Source organism: Amblyraja radiata, chromosome 24 (genome assembly GCF_010909765.2).
Source record: "Amblyraja radiata isolate CabotCenter1 chromosome 24, sAmbRad1.1.pri, whole genome shotgun sequence".
Lineage (NCBI taxonomy): Eukaryota > Metazoa > Chordata > Chondrichthyes > Rajiformes > Rajidae > Amblyraja > Amblyraja radiata.
This window is the reverse complement of record NC_045979.1, coordinates 9,376,156-9,397,905: the sequence shown is the minus strand read 5'-3', so window position 1 is coordinate 9,397,905 and position 21,750 is coordinate 9,376,156. Positions and strand designations below refer to the sequence as shown.

At 41.6% G+C, this 21,750-nt stretch overlaps 1 protein-coding gene across 3 annotated transcripts in view; it reads right to left on the bottom strand.

Annotated features, from left to right (window-relative positions):
* Nucleotides 1-21,750, bottom strand: part of uhrf1bp1 (UHRF1 binding protein 1) — a 119,359-nt gene that overhangs the window by 75,032 nt on the left and 22,577 nt on the right. For 2 of the 3 annotated variants that reach the window (XM_033042372.1, XM_033042373.1), the window contains exons 2-4: nucleotides 11,554-11,716; nucleotides 10,196-10,234; nucleotides 8,917-9,008 (exon numbers count right to left, since the gene is read on the bottom strand). In XM_033042372.1, the coding sequence (XP_032898263.1) occupies nucleotides 8,917-9,008; nucleotides 10,196-10,234; nucleotides 11,554-11,716 (294 nt within the window). Of the gene's footprint in view, nucleotides 1-8,916; nucleotides 9,009-10,195; nucleotides 10,235-11,553; nucleotides 11,717-21,750 lie in introns of those variants that run through there. The other variant, XM_033042374.1, reaches the window with a different exon arrangement.

Sequence of the window (21,750 nt, the reverse complement as noted above, 5' to 3'; positions counted from 1 at the left end):
CAGTTGCATGAGCAGGTAGAATAAAAAATCTTGCTTGCAAGCACATCGACTCGGTCAGACACACAAAAACAAATTATATATCAATTATGCATGAAAGTTACAAAAGAAAAACTGTGCCAAGAAACAAGGCACGTGCCAATACATAGTTAGAAAAATAAGTCCAGGGTGGTGTTAGAGCTGGGCCAAGGAGTTCGGCCGCTGATGTAGGGTCAGAATTCGTAGGTGGGTTCAAGAACCCAGTAGTTGTAGGAAATTAACTGTTCCTGAATCTGGTGGTGTGGGGCCAAATGCCTCTGTACCTCCTGCCTGATGACAGCAATGGGAAGAGGGCATGGGCCATATGTTGGGGATCCTTGATGATAGATACTGCCCTTTTGAGGCAGTGCATCATTGGAGAGGAGGGCTGTGTCTGTGATGGAGCGGGCCGAATCCACCACTCTCTGCTGCCTCTTGTGTTTCCAGGCCAACTCATTACCAATTGATAGCCTAGTTGCTAGTCATTTCTAAATCCACTTCTGGAATAAATTCATCACCATAGATTTCTTCCATATGGTCTGGTATGCATCATGCTGAAATAATTTGGTTAATATGAACTCTTCTGATATCTCCTCTCATATGAAGACAATCATCCAGTACAGCAAACTTGTACCATCTCACCATTATTCCACCTGTTCATTAAGCTTGGCACTGCCTATGTTCTTTGAACTGCTTTTCTTTGTCTCTTACAAATAAGTTGAGGTACAAATCGTGCTTGTTCTGTTGTTTCACCTGTTCCTCTCCACTCTGTTAGAAGCTATGCTCCAACTTAAGTACAGGTAGTTTTGAATTTAATTCCATGACATAAATCGGAAATAGGCAAGTGTTGAATTAGGGAACACTATTTGCACTACACAGATCAAGTTGCTTACAACCTGATTTTAATTGGGAACTAGAGAAGCATCAAAATTACTTCTGAAATTATCAAGCAGAAAAGCACTCTTGAATTTACAGTATGGAAAAACAGTTGTTTCCATGCAACCTCCCCACAATGAACTTGTCTAAAAAACACAGCTGTTATCTTTAACCTTGAAATTGACACATATTAAACCATGCAACATCCAGCCATTGTTTTTTAAAATAAATTTATTGCCACTGAAAAGACCTACAATTTTGAACATCTTGTGGGAAAAATAACTTTGTTGCAAGTCAAATTCACTGATCATAATCCTTTCCCCTATTGTTATAAGTGTTTTTATAATGCTATCTTCTATAACACGAGGTTTCTTAGGAACACAATGATCGAACTATAACAGAACAATCTTTATGTTCAAAGTCTGAAAAATATTAAACAAGAACCACCATGAAAAGCTTCTCAACACCATGTCCAGATCTTTTACCTGTACTGACAGAAAGCTGGATTACATCTCAAAGCTTTCAAACAGTTACAGTGAGCATCAAAGTCTGTCATCCAAGACCAATACTAGCATGGATACTAGCATGGATAGCAGGTTGGCTGGATGGCAGAAGACAAACGATTGGCAATTAAGGGGGCTTTTTCTGGTTGGCTGCCAGTGACTAGCAGAGTTCTGCAAGGGTTGGTGCTGGGGCCGCTGCTCCTCACATTGTATATTAATGATTTGGACAAGGGGATTGAAGGCTTTGTGGCAAAGTTTGCAGATGATAGAAAATAGGTGAAGGGGCAGGTATTGTAGCGAAAACAGGGACTCTGCAGAAGGACTTGGACAGGTTGGGAGAGTGGGCAGAGAAATGGCAGATGGAACATAATGCAGCAAAGTGTGGCGTCATGCATTTTGGTAGTAGGAACAAAGGCATAGACTATTTTCTAAATGGGATGAGAATCCAGAAATCGGAGGTGCAAAAGGACTTGGGAATGCTGGTGCAGGATTCCCAAAAGATTAATCTGCAAGTCAAATTTGTAGTAAAGAAAGCAAACTCAATGCTAGCATTTATTTCAAGAGGGCTTGTATACAAAGACAGGGGTGTAATGTTGAGGCTCTATAAGGCGCTGGTAAGGCCGCATTTGGAATATTGTGAGCAATTTTGAGCACCATATCCAAGGAAGGAAGGAGAGGATCCAGAGGAGGTTTACAAAAATGATCCCAGGAATGAGTAGGTTTACCTATGATGAGCGTTTGTCGGCACTGGGCCTGTACTCGCTGAAGTTTAGAAGAATGAGGGGGTCCTCATTGAAACACACAGAATAGTGAAAGGCTTGGATAGAGTGGATGTGGAGAGGATGTTTGCACTAGTGGGAGAGTCTAGGACTAGAGGTCGTAGCCTCAGAATTAATGGATGTTCTTTTAGGAAGGAGACGAGGAGAATTTTATCTAGTGATGAATCGGTGGGATTCTTTGCCACAAAAGGCTGTGGAGGCCGCCAGTGGATATTTTTAAGGCATAGATTCTTGATTAGTACATGTGTCAGAGGTTATGGGGATAAGGCAGGAAAATGAGGTGAGGAGGGAGATACAGTGGCTTGCAAAAGTATTCATACCTCTTGAACTTTTCCACATTTTGTCACGTTACAACCACAAACGTAAATGTATTTTATTGGGATTTTATGTGATAGACCAACACAAAGTGGTGCATAATTGTGCAGTGGAAGGAAAATGATACATGGTTTTCAAATTTTTTTACAAATAAAAAACTGAAAAGTGTGGCGTGCAAAAGTATTCAGCCCCCTTTACTCTGATACCCCTAAATAAAATCCAGTGCAACCAATTGCCTTCAGAAGTCATCTAATTAGTAAATAGAGTCCACGTGTGTAATCTAATCTCAGTATAAATACAGCTGTTCTGTGAAGGCCTCAGAGGTTTGTTAGAAAACATTAATGAACAAACAGCATCATGAAGCCCAAGGAACACACCAGACAGGTCAGGGATAAAGTTGTGGAGAAGTTTAAAGCAGGGTTAGGTTATAAAAAAATATCCAAAGCTTTGAACATCTCACGGAGCACTGTTCAATCCATTATCCGAAAATGGAAAGAGTATGGCACAACTGCAAACCTACCAAGACATGGCCGTCCACCTAAACTGACAGGTCGGGCAAGGAGAGCATTGATCAGAGAAGCAGCCAAGAGGCCCATGGTAACTCTGGAGGAGCTGCAGAGATCCACAGCTCAGGTGGGAGAATCTGTCCACAGGACAACTATTAATCGTGCACTCCACAAATCGGGCCTTTATGGAAGAGTGGCAAGAAGAAAGTCATTGTTGAAAAAAAGCCATAAGAAGTCCCGTTTGCAGTTTGCCATAAGCCATGTGGGGGACACAGCAAACATGTGGAGGAAGGTGCGTTGGTCAGATGAGACCAAAATTGAAGTTTTTGGCCTAAATGCAAAACGCTATGTGTGGCGGAAAACTAACACTGCACATCACCCTGAACACACCATCCCCACTGTGAAACATGGTGGTGGCAGCATCATGCTGTGGGGAGGCTTTTCTTCAGCAGGGACAGGGAAGCTGGTCAGAGTTGATGGGAAGATGGATGGAGCCAAATACAGGGCAATCTTGGAAGAAAACCTGTTAGAGTCTGCAAAAGACTTGAGACTGGGGCGGAGGTTCACCTTCCAGCAGGACAACAACCCTAAACATACAGCCAGAGCTACAATGGAATGGTTTAGATCAAAGCATATTCATGTGTTAGAATGGCCCAGTCAAAGTCCAGACCTAAATCCAATTGAGCATCTCTGGCAAGACTTGAAAATTGTTGTTCACAGACGCTCTCCATCCAATCTGACTGAGCTTGAGCTATTTTGCAAAGAAGAATGGGCAAAAATTTCAGTCTCTAGATGTACGGTGCGCGACTCACCCGTTGCAGCGGCCCCTACAGCCTGTCTGTCTTTTTTTTATTTTTTGTCTAGTTAAATGTAGTGTTTGGTGTTTTTTAATACTGGTTTTAAATGTGTATATGTGGGGGGCGGGGGGGGGGGGAGCAGGGGGAAACTGTTTAAATCTCTTCCCTGTCCGGGAGACCCGACCTTTTCCCTGTCGGGTCTCCGTTGTCGTTGGGGCCTAGCACCGTGGAGTGGCCTCCAGCCTGAACGACCCGGGGGCTCGGGAGACTGCGGACTACTCACCATCGTGGGGCTGGCCGGCCTCGGAACGTGGGGAGCGGTGGTGACTCGCTGCTGCGACTCGACTCCTGGGGCTCGGAGGCTCCAGCAACGCAGCCGCAGGTCCGGTGGACTGGGACATCGGGAGCTCACGGGTCCGGGGGGAGAGAGAGACCGCTTCCCGGAGCTCCCGCAACGCGACCTCCAGCCCGTGTCGCGGGGTTGGAACGACCCGGAGCGGGGTCATACATCGCCCGGCACGGCTTCATGGCCGTGGGACATTCCAGCGCCCGCCGGAGGCTCCAACTTCGAGACTTCTAGACTGGGAGCGGGGCCGTAAATTGCCCGGCACGGCCTAAAATGGCCGTGGGACTTATCATCGCCCGCCTGGGGCTTGGACATCGGGAGAGACATGGAGAACAGGGGAGAGAAAAGACTTTGCCTTCCATCACAGTGGGTTCACTGTGATGGATGTTTGTGTGAACTAAATTGTATGTATGTCTAGGAATTGTCTTTGTTTGTATGGCTGTGAAAACAGAATTTCGTTTGAGCCTCACTGAGGCTCAAATGACAATAAATTGTATTGTATTGTATTGTACAAAGCTGGTAGAGACATACCCCAAAAGACTTGCAGCTGTAATTGCAGCGAAAGGTGGTTCTACAAAGTATTGACTCAGGGGGGGGGGCTGAATACTTTTGCACGCCATACTTTTCAGTTTTTTATTTGTAAAAGAATTTGAAAACCATGTATCATTTTCCTTCCACTTCACAATTATGCACCACTTTGTGTTGGTCTATCACATAAAATCCCAATAAAATACATTTACGTTTGTGGTTCCTAGAATCAAATCTCAAAGCATCAGCTGCACACATATGGTTCTACATTCTTATCTTGCAGTTCTTTAGAATGACTGTCACAAGGACAAGAAAGTTGTTGCTGCCTTTCTGACAAACGTGATCCTTCTAAAATACCAAACTCTCTTTTAATTGACAATACCTTCACACTGAAATCATCTTGATCAATACATGACCAAGCTTCTACCCATAGCAATCATGTTTGTGATCCCAGTATATTTTAAATGTAATTTCTCTTGTGATATTTTACACCCCACTTCAGACATGTCTTGATCAGAGGACAATTTAAATCTTCCTTTGCACATCATCCAGAATTCCAATCTAATTTAATCCAACACTCAACGTTGCTCATAGATTTGCAATACACTTGCAATAATATTTTCAAGCATGATTTTGCAGTACCTACATGGACTGCGCTTCACTTACATACTTTCACTTTGTTTAATTTGCCAATGGTTGCTTAATAATGTTGCCTGCTCTGTAGTCAGCTTTAACTTCTGGCAATTCTAATCATTGGCCATTGTAACACACATTCCTACATTTTACATTTAGTGTATCTTGAGACCAACTGTACTTTTAAAAGGTAATTTGGTTGAAATTTCTGCTATTGATCCTCCTCCTCCTCCTCCTCCCCCACTCCCAATCCCCATTTCCTCCTTTTCAAAAGCTGGGCAATGCTGGCAAGGCCTGCATTTATTGCCCACCCTCAGCCCCCATCCCAAAGATGGCAACTTTCACTGTCTTTAGCTGCTGCAATGTTTCTGAAGGTATTCCCACAATTCTAGTGAGGAGGGATCCATGATTTACATTCTATGAAAGAACAGGGATATATTTTCAAGTCAGGATGCTGTGCAACATGATGGGGAAACTGGAACACCCAGTGGAAACCCACGCAGTCACAGGGAGAAGGTGAACACAAATAGCACTCAAGGAGAGGATTGAACCCGGGTCTCTGCAGCTGTGAGGCAGCAGCTCCACCAGCTGCTAATGTGCCGCCCTGATGCCAATGAGCTGCCCTTGAATTCACACTTAGTGCACTGATGGAGGTAGGCTATTTGGTCCATGCTTTGACAAAGGCTATGATGAATTGGGCATCTGTGAAGTTATTGTCGAGTAGATATCACTCGACAGCACCATCAGCAACACTTTCTATAAAGTCACTAATGCTTGAGTAGACCAAATGCATTATGCTTAACTGGATGGGATTTGTTTTGCTTTATGAATGGGCATAACTGGGCATTGTTCTACTTTGTCATGTAAATGCTGTGGTGGAGGTATACTGGAACAGGTTGGCTGGAGGTATGGCAAGTCTCTTAAATGCAGTTCTTCGGTAATATCGAGGGCATGTTGTTTGGTTCACTGACCTTTGCTGTATTTTCGCTGTTAGACATTTCTTGATATCAAGTAGAGGAAATTACATTTGTTGGACTTGTTTATGACAATAGGGATTTCAGAAGGGAGCTGAAATGTCTGCACCAATCATCATTTTAAGCTTGGTGAATGCTGCAGCCTTGTTTTTGATCTGCTCACTTAGTTGCGCAAAACAGTGATCTAACTCAGCCGTCACCCGAGATCTCCACCAGAGAAACCATTCTCTACCAGCTCATTCATTCCACTTGATATGAAGAAACAACGAGACTAAAAGAACAAGAACCCTCCTCTATTTTCCACATGATTCACAAAGTGTCATCTCATGGAAACTTATCTGATACTTCACACTGGTTCTTAGTCTTGGAATAATACCTATATCTCATGAACAAATATTTTTTTATTTTTTTTAAAGCCTATAATTCATCATGCAGAAACCTCCAGGCTGGACATATCAGTAAAAATCCAGATGTCCCAATCTTTCAAGTAGCTATTTCCCAGCGATTTCCCATTCTGACATTGCAAGCCTCACACCTTGCTTACAGAGTGCAAATTGTGGCAACTCCCAAGCCTTAATATTGAGGAAAGAACCCTCTGCATCTCTGCCAGATTAGCATCAGTATTCATTTGTGGGCCAGGGAGTAAAGTAACACATCAACAGTTCCTTTTTTTCCCTCTGATAAACTATTTGTTAATGTTTTTGAACATTTAACTGAATATTTAATCCTGGTGTTTAATAAGCAAAATGTTTTGATTTTTATATACTAAAACTTTCAAGTACTACTGCTGCTCTAATCCAGGGATTGTTGGCTCAGCTACTAATCCAGTGTTTTTTCCAACAAGTCCAGAGGCTAGTTTTGTTCTGCTCCCACCTAAAATCCCACTGCAGAGAAATGATGGTCACAAGGTATCATCGTTAAGGATTGGAGCAGAACTCTGCAGAAAGGTGATGCTGACAGACCCAATGAAGGCAACTTTATCTGTTTAAGGTGTGAGCAATGGCATCTTACTATTCGAAGGAAATGCTAATCTGTAATTTTTCATTCTCAGAACAAACATACGACAAGTTTAATTTATTATTTTCTCTTCAGTGTTACATTAATCTCAATGATGCAAATGAAGTAGATCATGCAATAATTAAAGAACATACCACGATATCAAAAACTCAAAAAGTATTATGTCTCTCCTGGTTTTAACGCCAATTCTGACTTTGACAAGTTTCTAATTCATTTCAGATTTCATCATGAATCAAAGCACATGCAGGGCATCACAGCTAACTCCAATTCAATCCAAATTCAATTCCCAACATAGGGTCAGGCATCATTGAAAAGCTTGAACTTGCTTTACTAAACTTGCTTTACAAAGCCAAATAATGAACATCCATTGCAATTTTCATTTATATCAAGTCTTGAGCATACATCAAGGATTTAATTTGATATGTAACTATTCCACTCCAAGCGGAGTCATAATTTAAATATTCAGTAAATTTTGTATTCAATTTTAAAATTAGCTGCATAACCTTCAGTTATGTTTTTCTTAGAATTCATCTATAATTTGGTATACATTGAAGCCTTCTGAACTGAGTTGACAAAAACTCAGTTACCTTAATTGTTCATTCAAGTGTCATCACTTTTCAATGTGCTTGTCAAATTTCCAGAAAAGATTGTGGTGAGCCACTGCAACAAATGAGATAAAGGTAGGATTTGGGGATTCTGGCCCAAAGTCAATAAAGCTACAGTGATGAATTTCTGAATAGTATTGCAGGAGAAGAAAATGTGCACATTGTTCCCATCTGCCTGCTCTCTTGGCCCTTCAAACAGTTGTGGTCAGAGGATCAGAAGATGCTGTTGAAGGAGCCTCAAATTCATGCACATTTTGCAGACTGCAAACTTTGCAACTGTGGTATAATGATGGTGGAGAGAGCAAGCATCTAAACTGGCAACTATTGCGTTTCCACGTAGGATGCTTTGTGGTTCAAGTGTTGAAGCCGTGGTCATCTAGGCAATAAAGTGTATTCCTTCATGCTCCTCATGATTTTTGCTTTCCGGCTGGACAAAAGCTTTGTGGAATCATTTGCTGCAAAGTTTTCCTCCGCTGGCCTATTTTACTCTCTCTATGTGGCTCATCTATAATGGTTCTGATAAAGATGAGCAATAATCTGGTTGACAAACAATAATAGTGGTTGAATACTTCATCAGTGGTACCATATTTTGGATCTAATGTCAAGCAGTTTGTTCCAGTCAATGTCCGCAGAATTCTAGCTGAAAATATGGCACTATACGGAAAAAAAACTTCAAGGACACAACTAAGTTATTTACGTCAATGCAATGTTTTTGGATTAACTCATGATTTTCTGGGCAAACTCATTATCTACAGATTGACCAAAATTGCATTCAAGTGCACAAGGTTCTGATTCCATTAACAGAAGGTATCTGTTGTGTCAAAAGATAAAGCATACATGCAAATCTGCCTTTTCCAACTTAAGAGTCAAAGGCAAAGAGTCTAAGACCAAAACTGATGGGCACAATATTTATATTGGTACAGTGCATCCGCAGTAGTCCTTGCTTTCAGGTATGTTGCCATGCTATTTATTTTGTTTTGCAGTGACCTACCACTGCAAGAAATTCAATCAGACACACTGACCTTTGACCTGCTGTAATGGCAATTGGAGAAGGTCCATTTGGAGGACGAGGTTCCTCGCAAGTCCTCATCTCCACCTCCACTTTATCAAGGAACTACAGAAAAGAGAAACGCATTAATTAAAAAATATATATATTGAACTTTCTTTTGATTGATTGTCTTAGCTATGAGCTTTGCAGTGTGTTTGAAGACCTGTTATGCTGCTGCAAGAATTTCATTGTTCCATTTTAAGTACATATGGCAATTAAATAACTTTGACTCTTAATTGCAAGTGAACTATAGTTTTATCCCAAAGTCCTGAGAAAATTAATTTCTGGAGCCATATCACAACTAATCTAGATGTCCTCTCTACATACAACATGAAATTATTCAGGGGTTACTATTTTAGAGTGCATTAGTTTTTAGTTTAGAAATACAGTGCGGAAACAGACCCTTCGGCCTACCGTCCGTGCTGACCAGCAATCCCTGCACATTAACACTATCCGATACACACCAGAGACAATTTACATTTATACCAAGCCAATTAACCTACAAACTTATACATCTTTAGAGTGTGGGAGGTAGCTGAAGTTCTCAGAGAAAACCCACGCAGGTCACGGGGAGAATGTCCAGACTTCGTACTGACACCACCTGTAGCTAGGATTCAACCCGGGTCCCTAACCCTGTAAGGCAACAAATCTACCCCTGCGCCACCATGCCAAATACAAGCATTTGATGCAGATACGTGCTCCTCATGCAAAGAGAATTACTGTACAAATATTTAATCTTAGGACGGTTCACTGAATAATACATTTCAGTTTTATTGATGTTCTGTTTTTTCTTAACTTTCTTCGTCTTTCATTTTTATTACCCGTTGCCAAAAGTAAATACTTCAGTCGGATAGGAAAAGTAAAGGTGTAGGGCATTACCAAATAACACTGATCAGATTTTAGTTTTGATATGCATTTCCATCCTTTTGCATAGATTTAAATCCTACTCATATTTGTATGGCTGTCTGGTGACACCAAATTTCACGGTACCAAATGGTGCATGTGACAATAAATGTCTCTTGAATCTAATCTTAAAATCACAGCTGCGCAAAAAACAAAAAGTTGGGGAGTGTTGGGGGGATCAGAGTGAATTATATTGGTATGTAGAAGGCATAAATATCATCCCAATGTAAAATTAAGAGCAAACTGAATAGATACATGCAAGTAATGCTGAACGTTGTCAATCATGCAGCAAAGAATAAACTAATGGCAGGCAAAATGGCTGCCATTTAAAATTAGAAAGTCCAACTTACCAGACATATGGGATGGGTCTTGAGCTTAGTCCATTGTATCTAAATTAAACACCAATGCATTTTATTAAATAAACTACCGTGAGCTGCCTTCTGCCTATTATTATAGACTTAAAAACAAACAGACATATGATTCATCTTCCTGTTCAACGCGTTGTGTTTCAGCACTTCCACACAACAAAATCATACCCAGCAGTAGTGTGCATATTTATTTTAAGTGGTACAAATAAAATCGAATGCATTATCTAATGCACTAATGGACACGCTAGAGGCAGGAAACATGTTCTCGATGTTGGGGGGAGTCCAGAACCAGGGGCCACTGCTTAAGAATATGGGGTAAGCCATTTAGAACGGAGATGTGGAAGTACTTTTTCACACTAAGAGTTGTGAGTCTGTGGAATTCTCTGCCTCAGAGGGCGGTGGAGGCCGGTTTTCTGGAAGCTTTCAAGAGAGTGTTAGATAGAGCTCTTAAAGATAGCGGAGTAAAGGGATCTGGGGAGAAGGCAGGAACGGGGTACTGATTGTGGATGATCAGCCATGATCATATCGAATGGCTGTGCTGGCTCGATGGGCCGAATGGCCTACTCCTGCACCTATTGTCTATTTCCAAATAAATAGTTCTAATCTATTCCAATCTCTAAACTACAATTATTAAATTCAAAACAGGCTACTTAATTGATGTTGCAAGTGTAACTTCTATATGCTGCATATCAACATTTATCCCCTTGATCGATGCTTATACATTCTTTAATGTTAATATTATTTAGGAAGAATGCGTCAAAAAAAAGGATAGCATTTTCCACATTAACATCATTAAGGGATAACTTGTTAAAGGACAAGCTTTTTTAGTCCACCTACACGAGCTTTCAAATCCTTAAGGTTCAATAAAATTACATTTTAATGTCATTTATACTTATTATAATGTGTCCTTTTGCTTTTATTATTGCACATTTTGCAATACAAAATTCCCCAGAAATATTTCCATTCTGAGTAGCCTGTAAATAATTGTAGCATAAGGCAAAATCCTTCCGTACCAATGAGAACCTATAATCAATTCTCCATTTAGTTGTAAAGATCATTTTACAGCAGGCAACTTGGCTGTAATTCACAATAGTGATTGGCAAACAGACTACAAAGGTCCAGCCAATTTTAAGTCTGTAGATATGAATAATTAAATGGTGTTTGATTATGTTCAAATGAGTACATTTTGTTTTTATGAAGTACAATGAAATTGATAAATATATTTAAAATAAAATAAATAATTTCCTCCACTAAAGAAAAGTCTTGTAAATGCTTCCTATGCTTCTTAACACAACTTGTTGTTTCATGACAAACACAAAGCCATACGGGTGAAGACATACCCTGATAGCTGCCTTGTTACAGTATACTCTGGTGATAGCCAGCCATGTGGGAAGATCCAGCACATTTTGCAGCACTTCCTCATCAAGCTCCAGATTTGTCAGTTGGCCTTCTCCTTTAAGTGTACTGAGATTAATTTTGTCTGGCGAGAGATTCTTTGTAAATCTGAAAAAATAATTTGGTTAATTAATAATGTACATAATTTAAATTACATAAGCAACCAACTATTTCGCTTAGGTAGTTTACACCCCCAGCAGTATGAACATTGACTTCTTTAATTTCAGATAGCCCTTGCTTTCTCCCTTCTTCCCCTCCCCCTTCCCAGCTCTCCCACGAGCCCCTTCTGTCTCCCCCCCCCCCCCCCCCCCCCCCCAGTCTGAAGAAGGGTTTTGGTCGCCTATTCCTTCTCTCCACAGATGCTGCCTCACCGTTAAGTTCCTCCAGCATTTTTGTCTACCTTCGATTTTTCCCGCATCTGCAGTTCTTTCTTAAACTATTCTGGTCTGTTACTTAAGACTTCAGTTTTCAAAGCAATTTAAACAAACCCACTACTGCAGCAAAAACAAAATCCACCACTGTGCTGCGTGTTGTTGCGTTTCTTCTTTCATGGGAAGTAGGGCACACAGTGACAAACAAGGATGGGTTAGGCAAGGAGGCTGCGAATGCATCCTTCTTTACTCCTGATGCACCCACGACTGTGCAGCAAAGTACAAATCGTCCTCTTCTCTCCGACAAGAGTTCTGCAACACCCTCTCTCTGCTCCCTCTGTGATTCCTCCTGCTCTGTTGTTTTCACACCTTACCCCTCTATATCTCTAGACTCCCTCTCTCCTGACTTTCAGTCTGAGGAAGGGTCTCGACCAGCAACATCACCCATTCCTTCTCTGCAGAGATGCTGCCTGTCCTGCTGAGTTACTTCAGCGTTTGTGTCTATCTTCGGTGTAAACCAGCATCTGTAGTTCCTTCCTATACAAATCTAATTCAATTTACAAATGTGTGACAACACTACCGTGGTGGGCCGGATGTCAAATAATAATAAGACAGAGAACAGAAAATAAATTAAGAAGTTCATGACTTGGTGTCAAGGCAACAACCTCTCTTTATGTCTGCATGACAGAGATTGATCGGCTTCAGAAATCGAAGTGGATCACTTACCCATACATTTACAGCACTGATGTAGAGATGGTTAAAAGCTTCAAATTCCTGCAAGTAAATATCACCAGCAGCTTGGCCTGGACCACCCATATTGAAGCAATGGCAAAGAAAGCACACCAACGCTTCTACTTCCTTAAAAGGCTGAGGAAGTTCGGCATGTCCCCAACAACTCGCGCTGACCACTACAGTTGTTCATAGAAAGCATTTTATTGGGTTTGGGAACAGATCCATCCATGACTGCGAGAAATTTCAGAGAATTGTGGACGCAGGCCAGATCATCACACAAACCAACCTTCCTTCCATTGACTCCATTTACACCTCACGCCGCCTCAGTAAAGCCACCAGCACAATCAAGGACCAGTCTCACCCTGGTCACTCCCTCTTCTCCCCTCACAGAAAAGTGGAAACGCATACCTCCAGATTCAGTGACAGTGGATTTGGAAGTAGGCAAATATGAAGTACCTACTTTAATGTACCAATTATTTCTTAATTACTTGAAATCCTACTGAAAGCTATTGTATATGACCTACACAGTTACATTTTCAGGTTTAACCTTGTTAGTGATCTTGAAAGAGTACTTTTGTTCTATTCAGCATATTTAAGGCGATCAGGCAGCATGTGCAGCTACTCAGAAAGCTAAACCATAATCTTCAAGACATCACCATTATTATTTTGCTTAACAGATGGACAAAAACAATCTAAATATACTAAACAAACCAAAAATGTTCAAACACATTCATGTATTTTTGATTCAGCACTTTTGTTTTTGCAACATTTCACATGGGATCCTGATAATCTAAGAGGACAGTCATGAAAAATATTAATTCATTCAGAACAATATACATCTGATGTACCTTCAACCCTACCGCAGGTTTTTACAAACAATATTATTTGGCCTTAGTGAAGATTTGCCAATCACATATTTCACTAAAGAGGCAACAAAGGCTTGTTTAGTCAAATTCAATTGCAACTTGGTGAACATGATGCAAGAATAAAAGGTTGAACCTTCAGAATGGAGTTGAGGTCTAATTTCTTAGCTAGAGGGTGGTGAATCTGTGGAGTAATTATTATACAATACCGTTTATTGTCATTTGAACCTCAAATGAAGTTCAAACGAAATTTGGTTTCTGCAGTCATTCAACAAGAAAAAACCCCCCATAAGATACAATTAATTGTGTCTTGGTTTTTTTTTCTTGTTGTATGACTGCAGAAACCAAATTCTGTTTGAACTTCATTGAGGTTCAAATGACAATAAACGGTATTGTATTATATTATGGAGTAATGTGTGGAGCAATATTAAGCATTGCCACCTTGGAGGCTAAGTCATTTGGGTATTTTTTAAGAGGATTGAAAGCAGGAGAATGGGGTTGCGAGGAAAAATAAATCTGCCATGATTGAATGGTGGAGCAGACTCGATGGCCTGAATGCACCTGTGTCCTGTGATCTTATGTCCTCAGTGAACCTGTCAATCACGACAGATGGAGAATGCAAATCCAATGTACAGTTATTTATCAATCTGTCATCAGCTGCCATAAAAACCCTCAGGATTTGCAAATTACCATTTGCCTCCAAAATGCTTTGTAATAATGATTGCAATCGCCCCTTTAAGGACTGCCATTATATGACAAGTCACAGGCTGGTGCTTCCTAGTTTGGGACCAAATTCCAAAAGATCAACTGTTTGAAATTGTAAGCATGCCTGCAGTTTCAGTAAGCATTTTCATTAATCGTTTAACATATTGATTATATACAGGATTCTAGAATTAAATGATATACAATATTATGGTGTTAGTTGTTTTTGTTGATGTTATGAATCTCATTCACTGTGTCCAAAAGGAAATACCAAAAGCGGGGTGTAATGCTTCTCGATTTAAATCATACTTGGACATACTTGCTCACCAATAATATAAAAGATGATAGGAAGAGTTTCTTTAGTTATATAAAGAGCAAGAAAGTGGCAAGAGTGGACGTTGGAACACTGGAGAATGATGCAGGAGAAGTGATAATGGGGAATAAAGAAATGGCAGAGGCGTTGAATAACATTTTTGCATCAGTCTTCACAGTGGAAGACACCAGCAACATGCCTGGAATTCAAGAGAATCAGGGGGTGGATGTTAGTAGAGTGGCTTTTACCAGGGAGAAGGTGCTTGGGAAGCTGAAAGGGCTGAAGGTGGATAAGTCACCTGGGCCGGATAGACTGCTCCTTAGGGTTCTGAAAGAGGTGACTTTAGAGATTGTGGAAGCATTGATAGAGATATTTTAGGAATCACTAGAGTCAAGAGTGGTCCCAGATGATTGCAAAATTGCCAATATTACCGAGCTGCACAAAAAGGGAGCAAAGCAGAATAATGGGAACTATAGGCCGGTTAGTCTGACTTTGGTGGTTGGTAAGATTTTAGAGTCCATTATAAAGGAGTACTTAGAAGTTCACGATAAAATAGGCCAAAGTCAGCATGGCTTTGTAAAGGGGAGGTCTTGCTCGACAAATTTGCTGGAATTCGTTGAAGAAGTAAATAGCAGGACAGACAAAGGAGAGGCAGTAGATGTTGCTTACTTACATTTTCAGAAAGCCTTTGATAAGGTGCCAGGCTGTTTAGGAAGATGAGAGCCCATGGTATCAATGGGCAGATGCTAGAATGGTTAGCAGGTTGCCTGGATGGCAGAAGACAAAGAATGGCAATAAAGGGGGCTTTTTCGGGTTGGCTGCCTACGACTAGTGGAGTTCCGCAAGGTTTAGTGCTGGAACGCTACTCTTCATGTTTGTATGTTAATGATTTGGATGAGGAGATTGAAGGCTTTGTGGCAAAGTTTGCGGATGATACGAAAATAGGTGGAGGGGCAGGTAGTGTTGAGAAAGCAGGGACTCTGCAGAAGGACTTGGTTGGGAGAGTGGGCAGAGAAGTGGTAGATGCAATATAGTGTAGCAAAGCGTGTAGTCTTGCATTTTGATAGTGGGAATAAAAATATTTTCTGAATGGGGAGAGAATCCAGATATCGGAGGAGCAAAAGAACTTGGGAGTGCTGGTGCAGGATTCCCAAAATGTTAATCTGCAAGTCGAATCAGTAGTACAGAAAGCAAACTCAATGCTAGCATTTATTTCAAGAGAGCTTGTATACAAAAACAGGGATGTAATGCTGAGGCTCTATAAAGCGATGGTGAGGCTGCATTTGGAATATTGTGAGCAATTATGGGCACCATATCTGAGGAAGGATGTGCTGGCTCTGAAGAGGGTCCAGAGGAGGTTTACAAGAATGATCCCAGGAATGAGTAGGTTAACTATGATGAGCGTTTGTCAGCACAGGGCCTGTACTCGCTGGAGTTTAGAAGAATGAAACGTACAGAATAATGAAAGGCTTGGATAGTGTGGATGTGGAGAGGATGTTTCCACTATTGGGTGAGTCTAGGACTAGAGGTCATAGCATTGGAATTAAAGGACGATCTTTTAGGAAAGAGGTGAGGGGAAATTGTTTAGTCAGAGGGTGGTAAATCTGTGACTTTACCATAGAAGGCTGTAGAGGCCGAGTCAGTGGATGTTTTTAAGGCAGAGATAGATAGATTTTTTATTAGTACAGGTGTCAGAGGTTATGGGTAGAAGGCAGGAGAATGGGGTTAGGAGCGAAATAGATCAGCCATGATTGAATGGTGGAGTAGGCTTGATGGGCCGATTGGCCTAATTTTACACCGTTATCTGAGATTTAATTGAGCTATTTCATAATGGAACAAATGATGCTACTCAAATATGAAGTCTGAAGAAGGGTCTTGATCCGAAATGTCACCCATTCCTCTCACCAGAGATGCTGTCTGTCCCGCTGGGTTACTCCAGATTGTTGTGTCTATCTAAGCTACTCAAACCATTGGATTTCCAGGGAAGTACTAGGTTTATACTGTACAATAAGTTGGTTATTGATAGTAAGTCAGAAAATATATATATTATAGTTATATCATCCAATTAAATACTCAATTAAATGTCCATAATGCAACATAAGCATGATGTAATCCATGTCGTAAGATGACAGTTGATGGTTATTATTAAGGACAATCGTCAATGCGGCTTAGATAATCAGTAGATTTTGTAGGTTTGACAGCCTTACTAGAAATTAAAGATGCATATAGGAAGAGTACAACAGAAATCATGGTCCGAAATCAATCTAAATAAGGACTGGTCAAACCAAATATTCAGCAATAATGTGGAGTAACAATTCTTCAAGCATGTACAAGTTGGCGTTTTGGATAAAAATGTCAAACAGCCGATGAGTTGACGCTATTCTACACTGGATATTTTGATGTGAGAAAGGATTAGTAATCATTTTCATGACACAAGGAGCTGCAGATGTGCTCTCCCCCTCCCCCACACCACAATCAATCCAAGGAAGAATCCTGACAGAAACATTGCTCATGCATAGTCTCTCGAGATGCTGCCTGACCTGTTGATTTACTCCATCACTTTGACTGTAAAATAAGAGTTCTTCATGATGATAAAGGTACAGTTCAAACAAAAACTAGAGGAACTAAATCAAAAGGAATAAATGCAAAATAATACGGTATGAGGAATTTAGTTTAGTTTAGAGAAACAGGCTCTTCGGCCCACTGGGTCTGCGTCGACCAGCGATCCCCACACATTAACACTATCCTACGCCCAAAAAAACAATTTTTACATTTACATCAAGCCAATTAACCTACAAACCTGTACGTCTTTGGAGTGTGGGAGGAAACCGAGGATCTCGGAGAAAACCCACTCAGGTCACGGGGAGAACGTACAAACTCCATACAGTCAGCACCCATAGTCGGGATCGAACCCGGGTCTCCTGCGCTGCATTCATTGTAAGGCAGCAACTCTACCGCTGCGCCACCATGACCACCCGGTAGAGTTAGCCATGATGGATGAGATAGCCATGAAGGGCGAGTTAGCCATGAAGTTAGCCATGAAGGAATGGGAAGCTTCATAAGGTAGGATGATGAGGCAATGGAAGAACAAAATGCACAATTATCAACAGAATTAGAAAAAGTCAACATGGATTTCTGGAAAGTAGTTCGTGTTTGACAAACCTACTGAGGATGTAACTAATAGAATAGCTAAGTGAAAACGAGTATATGGTATACTTAGATTTTTAGAAAGCCCCACATAAAAGCAGATTAATGAAAGCAGCATTGGAGGGATTGGCTCAGATTGAAAATTGCTTGACAGAACGAAAACAGCAGGAATAAGCGGTTCTTTAATGGGGGAGGGGTGGTGTCAGGCAGTAACTAAGAGAATATGTCTGGGTCAGCTATTCAGAAAAATAATAATAATGTGGATGAGGGAACCAGGTATTATTTCAAAAACTGCTGTTGCCTCCAAATTAGATGGGATTATGAAATGTGAGGAATATGTAGAGAGGCTTCAAGGTAATTTAAATATAGGTGAATAGGCAAAAATATAGCACGGAGTATAATGTGGATAAAAGTTATCCACTTTGGTTGGAAAAACAGAAAGACAACGTACTGTTTAAACAGCGTTAGACTGGGAAGTGTGAAGAGACTTGAAGCGACTTACACACTAGTCACTGCAAGCAAATGTACAGCCGAGCAAATGGTGTGGAGGTCATTTTGAAGACTATTTGAAGACAGGAGAAAGGATAGTTTGCCCGAATTATGTTGGGCCTTTGACGCACCACGCACCTCCTTTCACATACACCCTTCTTTCTATACACCACCCCCCACCCCAAAGCGCCCCGTTACCCCATTACCATTCCCCTACCCTTTCACACACCACCCATTCAGTCCACCACCCCATCCTCTGACAGTCCCATCTGCCCAGATTCCCCCCCTAACCTGGTTTCAATCATCAGCTCCCCTTCTTCTCAATATGCAGCCCTTTGTTGTCCCTTGCCCCAGCCTCCGTTGCTATCTCACCCCCTCCCTCGCCCACAGGCACCATCTGCCCACCTATCCCTCTTAACACTTGCTAACTCCTGCCTGGCCCCTTTCCCTCACCTCCCTACTAGCTATCACCATTTTATGCTCTCAGTCCTGATGCAGGGTCTCGACCCAAAATATCAACTATCTTTTGCGTCCACGAATGCTGCCTGGCATTGGGGGTTCAGTATTGATGTGGATAGAGAACTGGCTGGCAAACAGGAAGCAAAGAGTAGGAGTAAACGGGTCCTTTTCACAATGGCAGGCAGTGACTAGTGGGGTACCGCAAGGCTCAGTGCTGGGACCCCAGCTATTTACAGTATATATTAATGATCTGGATGAGGGAATTGAAGGCAATATCTCCAAGTTTGCGGATGACACTAAGCTGGGGGGCAGTGTTAGCTGTGAGGAGGATGCTAGGCGACTGCAAGGTGACTTGGATAGGCTGGGTGAGTGGGCAAATGTTTGGCAGATGCAGTATAATGTGGATAAATGTGAGGTTATCCATTTTGGTGGCAAAAACAGGAAAGCAGACTATTATCTAAATGGTGGCCGACTAGGAAAAGGGGAGATGCAGCGAGACCTGGGTGTCATGGTACACCAGTCATTGAAAGTAGGCATGCAGGTGCAGCAGGCAGTGAAGAAAGCGAATGGTATGTTAGCTTTCATAGCAAAAGGATTTGAGTATAGGAGCAGGGAGGTTCTACTGCAGTTGTACAGGGTCTTGGTGAGACCACACCTGGAGTATTGCATACAGTTTTGGTCTCCAAATCTGAGGAAGGACATTATTGCCATAGAGGGAGTGCAGAGAAGGTTCACCAGACTGATTCCTGGGATGTCAGGACTGTCTTATGAAGAAAGACTGGATAGACTTGGTTTATACTCTTTAGAATTTAGGAGATTGAGAGGGGATCTTATAGAAACTTATAAAATTCTTAAGGGGTTGGACAGGCTAGATGCAGGAAGATTGCTCCCGATGTTGGAGAAGTCCAGGACAAGGGGTCACAGCTTAAGGATAAGGGGGAAATCCTTTAAAACCGAGATGAGAAGAACTTTTTTCACACAGAGAGTGGTGAATCTCTGGAACTCTCTGCCACAGAGGGTAGTCGAGGCCAGTTCATTGGCTATATTTAAGAGGGAGTTAGATGTGGCCCTTGTGGCTAAGGGGATCAGAGGGTATGGAGAGAAGGCAGGTACGGGATACTGAGTTGGATGATCAGTCATGATCATATTGAATGGCGGTGCAGGCTCGAAGGGCCGAATGGCCTACTCCTGCACCTAATTTCTATGTTTCTATGCGGAGTCCCTCCAGGAGTTTGTTTTTAGTGTAGTTGAGAATTACCGTGCAGAAACAGTCCCTTCAGCCCACCGAGTCCACACTGACTCGTGATCCCCGTACACTAGCACTATCCTACACACTAGGGAAAACTTTTTTCCCCAATCTCTTACCTTGACGGAGATGCGATTTTTTTCCGTATCGTATCTCCGTCCCCACTACGGCCTAACATCGTGGAGTTGGCGGCCTTTCCTGGAGACTGACAGATACTCTAAGCCCCGAGAGTCTGAGGGATTTTAGGATCGCGAAACTTGCGATCGCTTTGCCGAGGATTGAAGCTCCAACAGCAGGGCCTGCGAATAACATTGTGAAGCCCGCGCTCCCTGGTAAGAAGAGGCTGACTCGGGATCTCCATGCCGCGGCGAGTGTTTCAACCTCCCCGACGCGGGAGTTTCGATCACCACGATCATTGGTTGGGGGGCTTTGATCGCCCCGACTGCGGATGGTTTGACTGCCCTGACCCAGGAGAACAAAGAGGATGTTGATTGACCTTTATAGCCTTCCATCACAGTGAGGAATGTGGAATCCACTGTGATGGATGTTTATGTTAACTTTTATGTGGTTGTGTGTTTTGTTGCTTTTCACTTAGTATGGCTGTATGGCAACTCAAATTTCACTATACCTAATTGGTACATGTGACAATAAACTGACCTTACCCTTGAAACCTACAAATCTGTACGTCTTTGGTGTGGGAAGAAACCGGAGCACCCGGGGGAAACCCACACGGTCTCGGGGAGAACATACAAACTCCATTCAGACAGCACCCGTAGTCATGATTGAACCCGGGTCTCCGGCGTAATAAGGCAGTAAATCTATCCTCTGTGCCAAAGTATTGCCAGAGGATTGTGTGCAGTTGTAGTCTCTTAACCCTTGCCGTAGAAGCAGGCTCATCACATTGATTCCTAGATAGTTGGGTTACAATACAAGGACAGACGAGGCTGACAAAGTCTTAGATTTGGAGATCGCATTAATAGTAGACATTACAACTCCTGAGCTAGAAAGGGAAAATGAGAAATCTGATCTTATTACTTTGTTCTCCACTGACAAGAACCAGCCATCTAGGTGTATACCACTTACATATTAGAATGCAGACATTAAGCAGACAGATGATATGGGTCATTCAGATATGACTTTTTACTTTTCTCAATGAACAAGCAGCCAACCATTTGTTTGATCATAAGATAGCGCTGCAAAAACCAAGACAGATTTGGCAACTCATCTGAAATTGGAGACAAAAATTCAGAACTCGCTTTTTTCCGATTAAACTGGTAATTCTCAGTTAAACTTCCATTCCTGCATGGTTGCTCCACTTTTATTACATGTGGCAAGGATCTTGTATAGATTTTTTTTTAATTTGTCCAACTAATGCAATTTGTATTACGGGGTTTGAACATTGTTTAATACTTACAAGAAAATATTCAACTTGACATCATTTCGCTTTTTAAAATACGGAACAAATCCAAACATTTAACAATTACTCTGGAGAAAAAAACTATCAATAAAATTGCCCAAATATACAATAAGCATCAACCTTTCCCAGGTAAATTAAAATATTCCCAATGCAAGTAACATTCTTAAGTGACTGCAATTCAAAGCAAACCAGTTTCTCCAGCAGTGGCAATAATTTTACAATTGAATACAGAAACTAGCACTGTATTGTCAAAGCCATAATATAAAATTCTTATCCCCCATTTAGAGTTAAAGTCATTGTTAAGCGACTCAATTTGCAGTTGGGGCACGCACCGACTGAAATCAAGAGCAAGACTTAAAATTTAACTTCAACAATACACAAAAGTGATTATAAAAGACCAGCG